The 12,025-nt window shown below is 50.2% G+C and overlaps 1 protein-coding gene across 1 annotated transcript; it reads left to right on the forward strand.

Annotated features, from left to right (window-relative positions):
* Window positions 1–7,961: 7,961 nt before the first annotated feature.
* SYCN (syncollin) lies at window positions 7,962–8,384 on the forward strand. Its single transcript, XM_065898321.1, has one exon. It carries the CDS (start codon window positions 7,962–7,964, stop codon window positions 8,382–8,384), a length of 423 nt encoding a protein of 140 aa, XP_065754393.1.
* The last annotated feature ends 3,641 nt before the right edge of the window (window positions 8,385–12,025 follow it).

Genomic DNA, 12,025 nt, shown 5'->3' on the forward strand with positions numbered 1-12,025 from the left:
CCTGTAGCTAAGTTCTGACAGAAAGTGCTCTTAAAGGGTGGGGCATCCTCTTCTTCTTCCCTCCCTCCTATTCTCCACCTGTTGTCTGGGATATGGATGCAAAGGATGGAGTTCAAGCAATCATCTTGGACCATGAAGAGGAAGCCACATATTGACGATGGAGCAACAATGTAGAAGGAGCTTGGGTTCTTGCACTGTGGAACCCCAGACAGTCTGACGCTGGAGCCCCAGACAGCTTGGGTGGCACCTCTCTTCATGAAGGAGAGAAGAATACTCCTCATTTGTGGTAAAATCAAATACAAATTAGTGATAGGCAGAATAATGGCCCCCCCAAAGATGCCCCTGTCCTAATCCCCAGTTATGACAAGGAGGAGATAAGGTGGCAGATGGAATAAAAGCTGTTAATCAGCTGACCTCAAAATAGGGAAATTATCCTGCATTATCCGGGTGAGTCCAGTGTGATCACAAAGATCATTTAATATGGAAGAGGGGCAGAAGAGGAGGTCAGAGTCAGAGAGAGATTTGAAAATGTTATGTTGCTGGCTTTGAAGAAGGAGGGGGCCACGAGCTAAGGAGTGTACGCAGCCTCTAGAAACTAGAAAATGCAAGGAAATGGATTGTCCCCTAGAGCCTCCAGAAGGAATGCAGCCCTGCCAACACCTTGATTTTAGCCCAGTGAGATCCACTTTAGACTTTTGACCTCCAGACCTGTCAGATAATGTCTGTGTTGTTTTAAACTACTAAGTTTGTAATCATTTGTTATGGCAGCAATAGAAAACTAATATATCATTGATCCAGGCTTCTTGCCCTGAATCTTTCTGTCTTTAAGGCCCATCACTAATAATAATAATCAAGGGACTTCCCTGGTGGTCCAGTGGTTAAGAATCCACCTTCCAGTGCAGGGGGCACCAGCTCGATCCCTGGTCGGGGAACTAAGATCCCAAATGCCACGGGGCAACTATGCCTGCACGTCGCAACTACTGAGCCCGTGTGCCACAACTAGAAAGAGCCCGCACGCCTCAATGAACGATCCTGCATGCTGCAGTGAAGGTCCTGAGTGTCGCAACTAAGACCTGACGCAGCCAAATAAATAAAAATAAATTTAAAGAAACAATAATCAAAACCAACACCAACATTAATAGTTAACACACTGAGCATTTTCCTGTGCCTGACACAATCTCAGCACATGACACTTATTATCTCACATAACAATTATCTCACAACAATCCTACAAAGGAAGTAGAAAGCCTTAAATACAAATGTGGGAAAAGAAAAATAAGGCTGAAAATTAGCAAGCTAAACATCAATCTCAAATGTTAGGATAAGAACAACACAATAAACTCAAAGAATGAATGAAAACCAAATGCACAATAGAAACTAATGCTATTTATTATTATTAATGAAATAAGATCAAATGAAAGAAAAAACCCAAATATGCAATAGAGAGGATCTACAAAGCTAAATGTTGGTTATCACTAGTAATTTGAAAAGACTAATAAAACCCTTGCAATTATATCTCAAAATCGATGAAATAAAAGATTCAGCCATTAAAAAAAAGAAGGAAATCTTGCAATTTGCGACAGCATGGATGGCATTATGCTAAGTGAAATAAGTCAGACAGAAACAAATACTGTGTCATCTCACTTATATGTGGAATCTAAAAAAACAAAACCAAAAACAAATGAAAAACTGAACTCATAGAAACAGAGAACAGGTTGGTGGATGGATGAAGGTGGTCAAAACGTACACATTTCCAGTTATAAGATAGATAAGTCCTGGGGATGTAATGCACAGCATGGTGACTATAGTTAACAATACTGTATTGTATATTTGAAAGTTGCTAAGAGAGGACATCTTAAATGTTCTCACCACAGGGGAAAAAATGCAATTATTCGAAGGGATGGATGTTAACTAAACTTACTGTGGTCATCATTTTGCAATATACACATATATCATTATGTTGTACACCTTAAACATATACAATACTATATGTCAATTATATCTCAATAAAACTGGAAAAGAGAAGGAAAAAGAAAAAAGAGAGATAGAGAATATATCAATGACCAATATAAGCAACACAAAGGGAAACCTTCTGAAATTTTGCCATTTGCAGCAACATGGGTGGACCTAGAGGGTATTATGCTCAGTGAAATAAGTCAGACAGAGAAAGACATATACTGTATGGTATCACTTACATGTGGAATCTAAAAAGTACAACAAATTAGTGAGTATAATAAGTAAGAAGCAGGGAATTCCCTGGCAGTCCAGTGGTTAGGATTCAGTGCTTTCACTGCCGTGGCCCGAGATCGAGTTCAATCCCTGGTCGGGGAGCGAAGATCCCCCAAGCCTGGGAGCCAAAAAATAAAAAATAAAAATAAAGTAGACACAGATACAGAGAACAAACTAGTGGTTACGAGTGGGGAGGGGCAATATAGAGGTGGGAGAGTGGGAGGTGTAAAGTAGGCTACAAGGATGTATTGTACAACACGGGGAATATTGCCAATATTTTATAGTAACTGTAAAAGGAGTGTAACTTTTTTTTTTTTTTTTTGCAGTACGCGGGCCTCTCACTGTTGTGGCCTCTCCCATTGCGGAGCACAGGCTCCGGACGCGCAGGCTCAACGGCCATGGCTCCCGGGCCCAGCCGCTCTGCGACATGTGGGATCTTCCCGGACCGGGGCACGAACCCGTGTCCTCTGCATCAGCAGGCAGACTCTCAACCACTGCGCCACCAGGGAAGCCCAGGAGTGTAACTTTTTAAAATTGTATAAAAAGTAAAATAAAAGGAAAGGAAACGTTCCTTACAAGTCTCAAAACTAGAAGAGGTAGCTAGCTTTTGTGTGTATTGTCTCCACTTCACACACGAGGAAACTGAAGTTCACAGAGGTGGAGTATCTTACCTAGTTCACGCAGCAGGTAAGTGGCAGCGTCGGGATTTGAACTTGAGGCTCCAGCACTCACCTGCCCGCTACACGAATCTCTGGCTTTGGCGCCACCTCGCGAGAATGCCCAGCCTCCCCTTCCCGGCCGGCAGCCCGCGAAACTCCGCCCCCTCCCCGGATTGAGTTTAGGGTTTCTACCGCCCACCTGCCGGGAATCTCGGGTCAAAGTTGTTGCAGCCCTTAGGAGGTTCAGACTCCGCTTACTCCACAGGCTTCCTTCTGAAATTTCATTTGATGTTCTCTTTCAGTTTCGATCACTCCCCTGCAGGGGCCCCTACCCTGCAGCCTTGATCATCTATGAATTCCTGCCGCTCCCTCCTGGTGGCAGGTTGCCTATTTGGAGCTCAATTATTGCTATATCTGTCTCAGCTGGGAGTGTCAGCCTTGCTCAAGGGCCCCCAGCAGCCTGACATCGCCTGGGAACTGGTAGGAAATGCAGAAACGAAATCCTACCCCAGACCTGCTGAATCGGGATCAGTATCTTGACCCTCCCCACCCCACCTCGACCCCCAAGTAATCTGCGGCACAGTGAAGGCTGAGTAGCTCTGGCCTAGACCACAAGAGGACCGTGGGACCCAGGGAGCCTTCCAGGTAGGCCCCTCACCTGGAGCAGGTGTGGCTGAGAAAACGGTCTTCAGCCACGTCTTGTTTGTGTCTGAGCTGAAGATTCAAGTGCATTCCAGGCACCTGGGTTCCAGGCACTGTCTTACGAGGCTCCGTCGTGGACCCCAAGAGATGTTCCTTTTTCTATTGCTAATGGAATTTTGTTTAATTTGTTTGGAAAATTATATGAAATAAACTTTATAGGAGCTGAGCAAATTGAGGTATCAATACAGAAAATCCTAGATGTGATAAACAATCAGTGACATATGAAGTCTTAGAAGACCAAAGCCCTAACCCAGTGGTTCTCAAACTCTAGCATCAAGTCACCAGGAGGGCATTTAAAACTCAGACTCTTGGGCCCCACCCCTAGTTTCTGATTCATAGAACTGGGATGGGACTGAGAATCTGCATTTCTCACAAGTTCCCAGGGGATACTGATGATGTTAGTCCAGAGACCATGCTTTGAGAACCACTGTTTCCAAACTACAGAGTCAGGGCTGCTTTGGAGGGTTGTATTAGCCCTTGAGAATTATATAGAAATGATCCCAGTCAGTGACCTGTCATTACAGAAGAGCAATTCATTCCAATGATCCAGTGTAAATTTAAGTACTGATCTGAATATTTTCCTGTATTCATGCACAGATTTAGCATTTTCATTTAAATTATGTGTCACCTATAATGTGATTTATGTTCAGGTTCTACCCTGATTGAGACAAAAACTTTCTTTTTTCTTCTAGTGGCACTTTCAAGTGTATACCCACCTCCTTTTTTTATGGTCTGATGAAAAATGTCAAATCAAGGTGTGAGATCTAAAAAGGGGATTTTTTTTCCCACATTGTACGAATCAAAATACATCGGTGGATGGTTTTTAAAAAACCTGCTGTTCTTCCCACTGCATTCCCAGAGTCCTTTGCAACGCACCTGTAATAGCTCTTTTCACATTGTGTTCGAATTATTGATTTACCATCTAACTTTCTGAAGGGCTCATGGGTTTCTCAAGGGCAGGACATTCTTCCATTTGAAGAAAAAAAAATGTGCAATAAGGAGATGTTTATTTTTCTACTATTTGTCCCACTATGTGTTATCAACAGCAAGGAAACTCTTTCTGGGGGAAGATGCCTGATGGGTGCTCACATGGGCATGTTTGATGTGTGCATGGAGTTTTGTGATTTTGAGATTTCATGGGGTGTAGGGTGGGAGCAGTTGAGAACTGGGGTTCTGTTGATGATGGTGGGCGTGTGATTCTGTTGGAAGGATATTGTCTGGGACCGTGTTTCTCTAGCACTGTGGTATCAAGCATGTGTCTACACTTGATGCCTGTAATCCTCTAGGATCCACCAGTGAGAATCAGTGACCATCAGTAGCTGACTGTGTGAAGGGGTATCCCTACACCCCCGAACCCACGTGTGTGTCTCTGGACTGGAGATGCAGATCTCTGTGGGTTCTCTCTGACGCTGGTTGTGTGCTGTGGCTCAGTGGGTCCTGCGTTCCTGTCCCTGGTCTGCCTCCGTGTCAGGGTCTCCTCACCATTCCATGTTGCTCTCTGTGTCTGAAGCTCATGGCCCTCCTGGGTGGCTGGGGCTCTAGGTGATTGTGTCCATCCCCAAGTCCGGTGGCCCTTGCAGAGCTGGGAGGGTGGGGGCTCTGTGTCCCTGAGGTTAAGGAGGCCCGCTGGGAAGTTAGCAGCTGGAGATAAGATTTCACAGTCATGAGCGGAAAGGAGGGAGAAGGATCCAGATTTGGTCTGAGGCAGGACCAGACCAGAGTCCAAGGTCTCAGAATCATTATAAGAATAGTTCTAGGGACTTGCCTGGCAGTCCAGTGGTTAATACTCTGAGCTTCCACTGCAGGGGGTGTGGGTTCGATCCCTGGTTCAAGGAGCTAAGATCCCGCATGCCATGCGGTGCGGCCAAAAAAAAAAAAAAAGTATAGTTCTAATAGCTCCTGTTAATTGTGTATATACCATGTGCCAGGCACTGTACTTCATGTTTTATAGTTTTACTGTTTTTATATTTATACTGTCATTTATAAATATAACTATATTTATACTGTTGTATTTATTCAATATCACAATTAAGTATTTATATTTATAAATAATTATATGAATTGTTCCTAATGTTTTTGAATAATATTCTATTAGTTATAAATTACATAGTAATTTTTTTTTTTTTTTTTTTTTTTTTGCGGTACGCGGGCCTCTCACTGTTGTGGCCTCTTCCGTTGTGGAGCACAGGCTCCGGATGCGCAGGCTCAGCGGCCATGGCTCACGGGCCCAGCCGCTCCGCGGCATGTGGGATCTTCCCAGACCAGGGCACGAACCCACGTCCCCTGCATCGGCAGGCGGACTCTCAACCACTGTGCCACCAGGGAAGCCCCATAGTAATTTTTAATTATCATTTTCTATTATCATTTTCTATTATCCCATTGAAGGTAGGAAGAAAAGTTCAGAGAGGTGAGTTCACTCGCCCGAGGTCATTCAGCAAGGTGACAGAGTCAAAATTTGAACCTAGTTCCAAGTGTTTCCAGCCTTTGGCTCGTAACCATTGCATTACCCTGGTCAAGGCGGAAGACAGCATCTGGGGGACCAGGAGGGAGCAGTGTTAGCTGGGTGGCCATGCATAATAGCAGATTGCTGTCGGTGTCGCGTTGTGCTGGTGTGTGTTTATTGAGCCTTTAATGTGTGCCAGGCACCGTGCTAAAGGCTTTTACAATAAGAATATGGCAAATGCTCATATGGCATTTAGCAAGGGCCCTACTCTAAGTACTCTTATGTGGATTAATTCATTTACTCCTTATACCAGTGTCCTGAGGTGGATACCGTCCTTGTCTCCATGAGGCCCTGAGGTGGAATCATGGGTGAAAGCTCGTGGAGGAGCTGGGATCTGGCTCCAGGCAGCCTGGCTCCATAAGCTGTTCCTTTAGCCCCCATACTTTCTATTATCCCTTGTAATCTTCACAACAATCCTATAGTGTAGGAAGAAATATCACCCATTTTACAGATGAGGAAACTGAGGCCCAGACTTGGACTCACCCACAGAGCCACAGACTTGAACCCCTGTCTGTCTGATCAGCTCATCCACACACCTGACCCTGTTCCTGTCTGGTGGGAGACCAGGAACTCCAAAGAGCCTCTGAAGGGCCTTGGCCAGACTCCCAGATGCCAGGGGCCCTGTCTCTCCCTGAGGTCCCAGCCTCCCTAACCTTCTTGTGCAGCTCCTTAATTTTGCCTTTGGCTTGTGCCATTTCAGCTTGCTGATCAGTAAGCAGTCATGTTACAAAAATTGTCTATATTCCCCCAGATTAGGTTTTTATTTGTTTGTTTGTTGCTCTACAAAAGGTTTAAGTTTTGTACAGTTCAAAAGGTCCTTTGTTTATATTATAGATGCAAGATTTCCAGTCTTGGTTAAGAAAATCTCCTAGCTCCTTGGGAGTGGGAATGCCAGGCAGTGGAGTGGGGGGGAGGCAGCCTCTTCTTCCTTCTCTCTCCCCGCTCCTTGGCTTTGTCCTTCTTGGAGTGGGGACTGGGGGCGGGGTTGTTTGATATCTTCTAGTCAATTTATAAGCCCTCTTTATATATTATAGCTACTAATTCTATGCTGTCCCAAGTGTTGCAGAATTTTCCCCAAGCCTTTTGTACATTGCCTTGCAATGGTTTTTGTTATGCAAATATGTCTAATATCTTAAGATTGGTTAGGAAGATCTCCTGCTCCTGGGGAGGTGGGGGGGTCCCCCTCCCCATCTCCCCTCTCCCCCCTCTTCCTTCCCCTCCAGGGTCTCTCTCTCCTTATCTCCAGCTGTTCTATTCCCAAGGGCCTGCCTCCCCTTCAGGGGACCTGCCCAGCGCGCGGAGGCCCAGCTCCCCTCCCCCTCTTTGGGTCTCTTGGTATTTGGAAGGGGGTTGTCCATTCCTTGTCAATTTTTAAGAGCTTCTCCTCCTTATAACTTTTTTTTTTTTTTTTGCGGTACTAGGGCCTCTCACTGCTGTGGCCTCTCCCGTTGTGGAGCACGGGCTCCGGGCGTGCAGGCTCAGCTGCCATGGCTCACGGGCCCAGCCGCTCCGCAGCATGTGGGATCTTCCCGGACCGGGGCACGAACCCGTGTCTCCTGCATCGGCAGGCGGACCCTCAACCACTGCGCCACCAGGGAAGCCCCTCCCTATAACTATTAACTCTATGCTACCTTCTGTATTACAAGCCACTGGTCCTGTCATTTGCCACATTAAATCTTAAGCTGCTGAGTTTTATACAAATAAGTCCGTCTTGTATTCATCTGTTGTGGGTTTCCGACGTAGGTTGGGAAGACTGCCCACTCCTAAGCGCCCTCCTTTTCCCTCCCTAAGTCCTTATCTCTCAGCTTTTCCCTTCCCACGGGTCAGGAGCATAAAAGGGCGGGAGGGCGCTGCCCTGCAGTGTCAGCATGTCCCCTCTGTGCTCACTGCTGCTGGCCGTGGCCCTGGCGGCCGTCCCCGGCGTCCGAGGCAACTGCCCGGAGCCCGCCAGCCTCAAGAGAGCCGACGGGACGCGCACGTGCGCCAAGCTCTTCGAAAAGAGCGACCCCTACTACGATCGCTGCTGCGGCGGCGCCGAGCTGTCGGTGGAGCCGGGCACCGACCTGCCCTACCTGCCCTCTGGCTGGAACAACGCCATCTCGTCCCTCGTGGTGGCCCCGCGCTGCGAGCTCACCGTGTGGTCCTCTCGCGGCAAGGCCGGCAAGACGCACAAATTCTCGTCCGGCACCTACCCGCGCCTGGAAGAGTACCGCCGCGGCGTCTTCGGGGACTGGTCCAACGCCATCTCCTCGCTCTACTGCAGGTGCCCGCCCGCTGGCCCGCGCCCCTAGGGACCCGGCCCTCCAGTTCGCACATCCACCTGCCTAGCTCCCAACGGAGCACCCGGGCTCCAGCCCCATCATCCAGACCGCTGAGCCTCTGACCCAAATTGGGCGTCCTTAGAACCAGTCCCGGAGGTCCCCCTTCTCACCCAGGCCCCCTCCCCCAAGCCCATGCCCCTTGGATCTCCCAGACCCAACTCTGGGATTCCCAGGCTCAGAAGCTGACCCAGTAATCCAGCCTCCGTTCTGGGAGCACCCTCTCCAACCTCAGATCCCAGAGCTCTCAGACCCAACTCTGGGACTCCCAGATTCTAAACCTGACCCAGACCTCAAGACCCCAGACCTAATTCTAGGATTTACCCTATCTAGCCCTCATGCTCCACCCCCCTAGACCCTATAGATCAGCCTTGGCCCCAGAATCCAGTTCCAGAGACCCTGTTAAGGTTCTGAAGCCCCCAGACCCAACTTGGAGGCCCCTGAGCCCACCCTGGACTCACATATCCAAGCTCACAGACCCGGGGGCCCTAATTGTAGCCAGGGCACCCTCTAAAACCACCCCACCTGTCCCTCTACCCCCAAGAACTCCAAGAGCCTCCAGCCCCAAACTTCCAGGCCAGGATGCCTAGCTCCTGAACTCGGAGTCCAGCCCGGGACCCCCACCCCATTTCAGGCTTCCAGAATCCCTCCCACCTGGCGCCCCCTGGTTGTAATTTTTGATTCTATGGCAGGTGCTACTGATACCTTAGCAATCCCTCATCTCCATCCCCCGCAAAGTGCTGAGCCCCTCACCTGGCCTTGTCCGTGGGGTCTGCTGAAGTCCGCGAGACCCAGAAGAGAGCTCACCGCCTGCCTCCACCACCCTTCCTTCCCTGTAATACAACTGTTATGAACTTGTCCCTGTCTGCCGTCTATTGGTGCCTGGGACCCAAGCCCATGCAGATGCGGGTCAGGATGGAGGAGAGAGCAGGGTGGTCAGGCCTGGGTCAGCCCGTACTTGGGACAGTGCCGTGGATGGGGACACACCCATAGATTCCGACATGGGTTTAGGTGTGGACACACCCCCCCACACACACACAGGACATCTGGGTGACACGCCATGGTACTGCCGGTTGATTGTTAAACATTGAAATGCTTCCCGTACTTTTTGGTGGATAGCCCGTCTCTGAATGCCCCCCAGCTGTTCAGGCCTGCTGGGACCTCCAGACTCCCTCAGGATTTATGAATAGGACAGTAGGAGGCTTTCAAGGACCCTGCTCCAGGCTAGGGCCAGGGTCTGTTTTGCAATCTGGTCACAGCCCAGGACGTATGGGTTGTGAAGTGCTTTCAGTGCCCCTCTACCCAACACGTGGAGAACACTTTAGTTCTAATTTGTATAGTTTTGAAAATTCGAATTTGCAGTTTACTACTCCCAAGGGTCAGGGCCCTTGATGGGTGCCTGGGTTTGGGTGCTCTGGAGGAGTGAGGGAAGAGAAATGAGGGGTCTTGGGGGGAGAAGAAGTAGGGGGACAGCTCTGGGGGATGATAACTTGGGATTGGAGGAGGAAGGGAATCTGGGGGGATTCTGGGTTAAGAGACATGGGAGAAGAAGTAAGTGGAGAGGCTACGAGGCCATAAATTGGGGATATGTGAAGAGATCAGAGGTCAACGGAGGTACCGGAGGATCAAGGATTAGAGGATGTGCAAGTTGGAAAGTGGGAAATGAACACAGTGAAGTTTTTTTCTTTTTCTGGCCACCGCGCACGGGTATGTGGTATCTTAGTTCCCCTACCAGGGCTCGAACCTGCGCCCCCTGCAGTGGAAGCGCAGAGTCTTAAACACTGGACTGCCAGGGAAGTCCCTTGGTGAAGTTCTAAGGATCAAACACCACGGAAATAATCAGCATCCTTGGGCACATGTATTTATTCGTTCAGTCAGCAAAGATTTATTGAGCCCCTACTATCTGTCAAGCACTGACTCAGGAAGAAGCGGCCACTGCCCTCATGGAAAATGCCAGAGAGTCAGACATTCAAAGATGTGTGAAGATGTCAAATGAGAAACCAAGGGTCAGGCAGGATTACGGGGGTATAGGAGGTGGTACGTGATCCAAGAGCAGCTGAGGGGTCGTGAAGGTCTAGAGGGAGCAGGGAGGTGCTCAGGGAACACAGTAAGCTTAAGGGTCAAGGAGGTGCCCAGGGTTAGGGACTGCTAAGGGTCAGGGAGCTGCTATGGGGTCAGAGAGACGCTAAGACGTCAGAAGTCATAAAGGAACAAGAAGATGCTAAGGGCTCAGGGAGGTGTCAAGGGGTGGATGGATATGACAAGCGGTCAGAACGGGCCCGTCAGGGAGGTGTCAAGGGGTGGATGGATACGACAAGGGGTCAGAACGGGCCCGTCAGGGAGGTGTCAAGGGGTGGATGGATACGACAAGGGGTCAGAACGGGCCCGTCAGGGAGGTGTCAAGGGGTGGATGGATACGACAAGCGGTCAGAACGGGCCCGTCAGGGAGGTGTCAAGGGGTGGATGGATACGACAAGCGGTCAGAACGGGCCCGTCAGGGAGGTGTCAAGGGGTGGATGGATACGACAAGGGGTCAGAACGGGCCGTCAGGGAGGTGTCAAGGGGTGGATGGATACGACAAGGGGTCAGAACGGGCCCGTCAGGGAGGTGTCAAGGGGTGGATGGATACGACAAGCGGTCAGAACGGGCCCGTCAGGGAGGTGTCAAGGGGTGGATGGATACGACAAGCGGTCAGAACGGGCCCGTCAGGGAGGTGTCAAGGGGTGGATGGATACAAGGGGTCAGAACGGGCCCGTCAGGGAGGTGTCAAGGGGTGGATGGATACGACAAGCGGTCAGAACGGGCCCGTCAGGGAGGTGTCAAGGGGTGGATGGATACGACAAGCGGTCAGAACGGGCCCGTCAGGGAGGTGTCAAGGGGTGGATGGATACGACAAGGGGTCAGAACGGGCCCGTCAGGGAGGTGTCAAGGGGTGGATGGATACGACAAGCGGTCAGAACGGGCCCGTCAGGGAGGTGTCAAGGGGTGGATGGATACGACAAGCGGTCAGAACGGGCCCGTCAGGGAGGTGTCAAGGGGTGGATGGATACGACAAGGGGTCAGAACGGGCCCGTCAGGGAGGTGTCAAGGGGTGGATGGATACGACAAGGGGTCAGAACGGGCCCGTCAGGGAGGTGTCAAGGGGTGGATGGATACGACAAGCGGTCAGAACGGGCCCGTCAGGGAGGTGTCAAGGGGTGGATGGATACGACAAGCGGTCAGAACGGGCCCGTCAGGGAGGTGTCAAGGGGTGGATGGATACGACAAGGGGTCAGAACGGGCCCGTCAGGGAGGTGTCAAGGGGTGGATGGATACGACAAGCGGTCAGAACGGGCCCGTCAGGGAGGTGTCAAGGGGTGGATGGATACGACAAGCGGTCAGAACGGGCCCGTCAGGGAGGTGTCAAGGGGTGGATGGATACGACAAGCGGTCAGAACGGGCCCGTCAGGGAGGTGTCAAGGGGTGGATGGATACGACAAGCGGTCAGAACGGGCCCGTCAGGGAGGTGTCAAGGGGTGGATGGATACGACAAGCGGTCAGAACGGGCCCGTCAGGGAGGTGTCAAGGGGTGGATGGATACGACAAGGGGTCAGAACGGGCCCGGAACCAGCCAA

This window comes from Phocoena phocoena, chromosome 20 (assembly GCF_963924675.1).
Source record: "Phocoena phocoena chromosome 20, mPhoPho1.1, whole genome shotgun sequence".
NCBI lineage: Eukaryota > Metazoa > Chordata > Mammalia > Artiodactyla > Phocoenidae > Phocoena > Phocoena phocoena.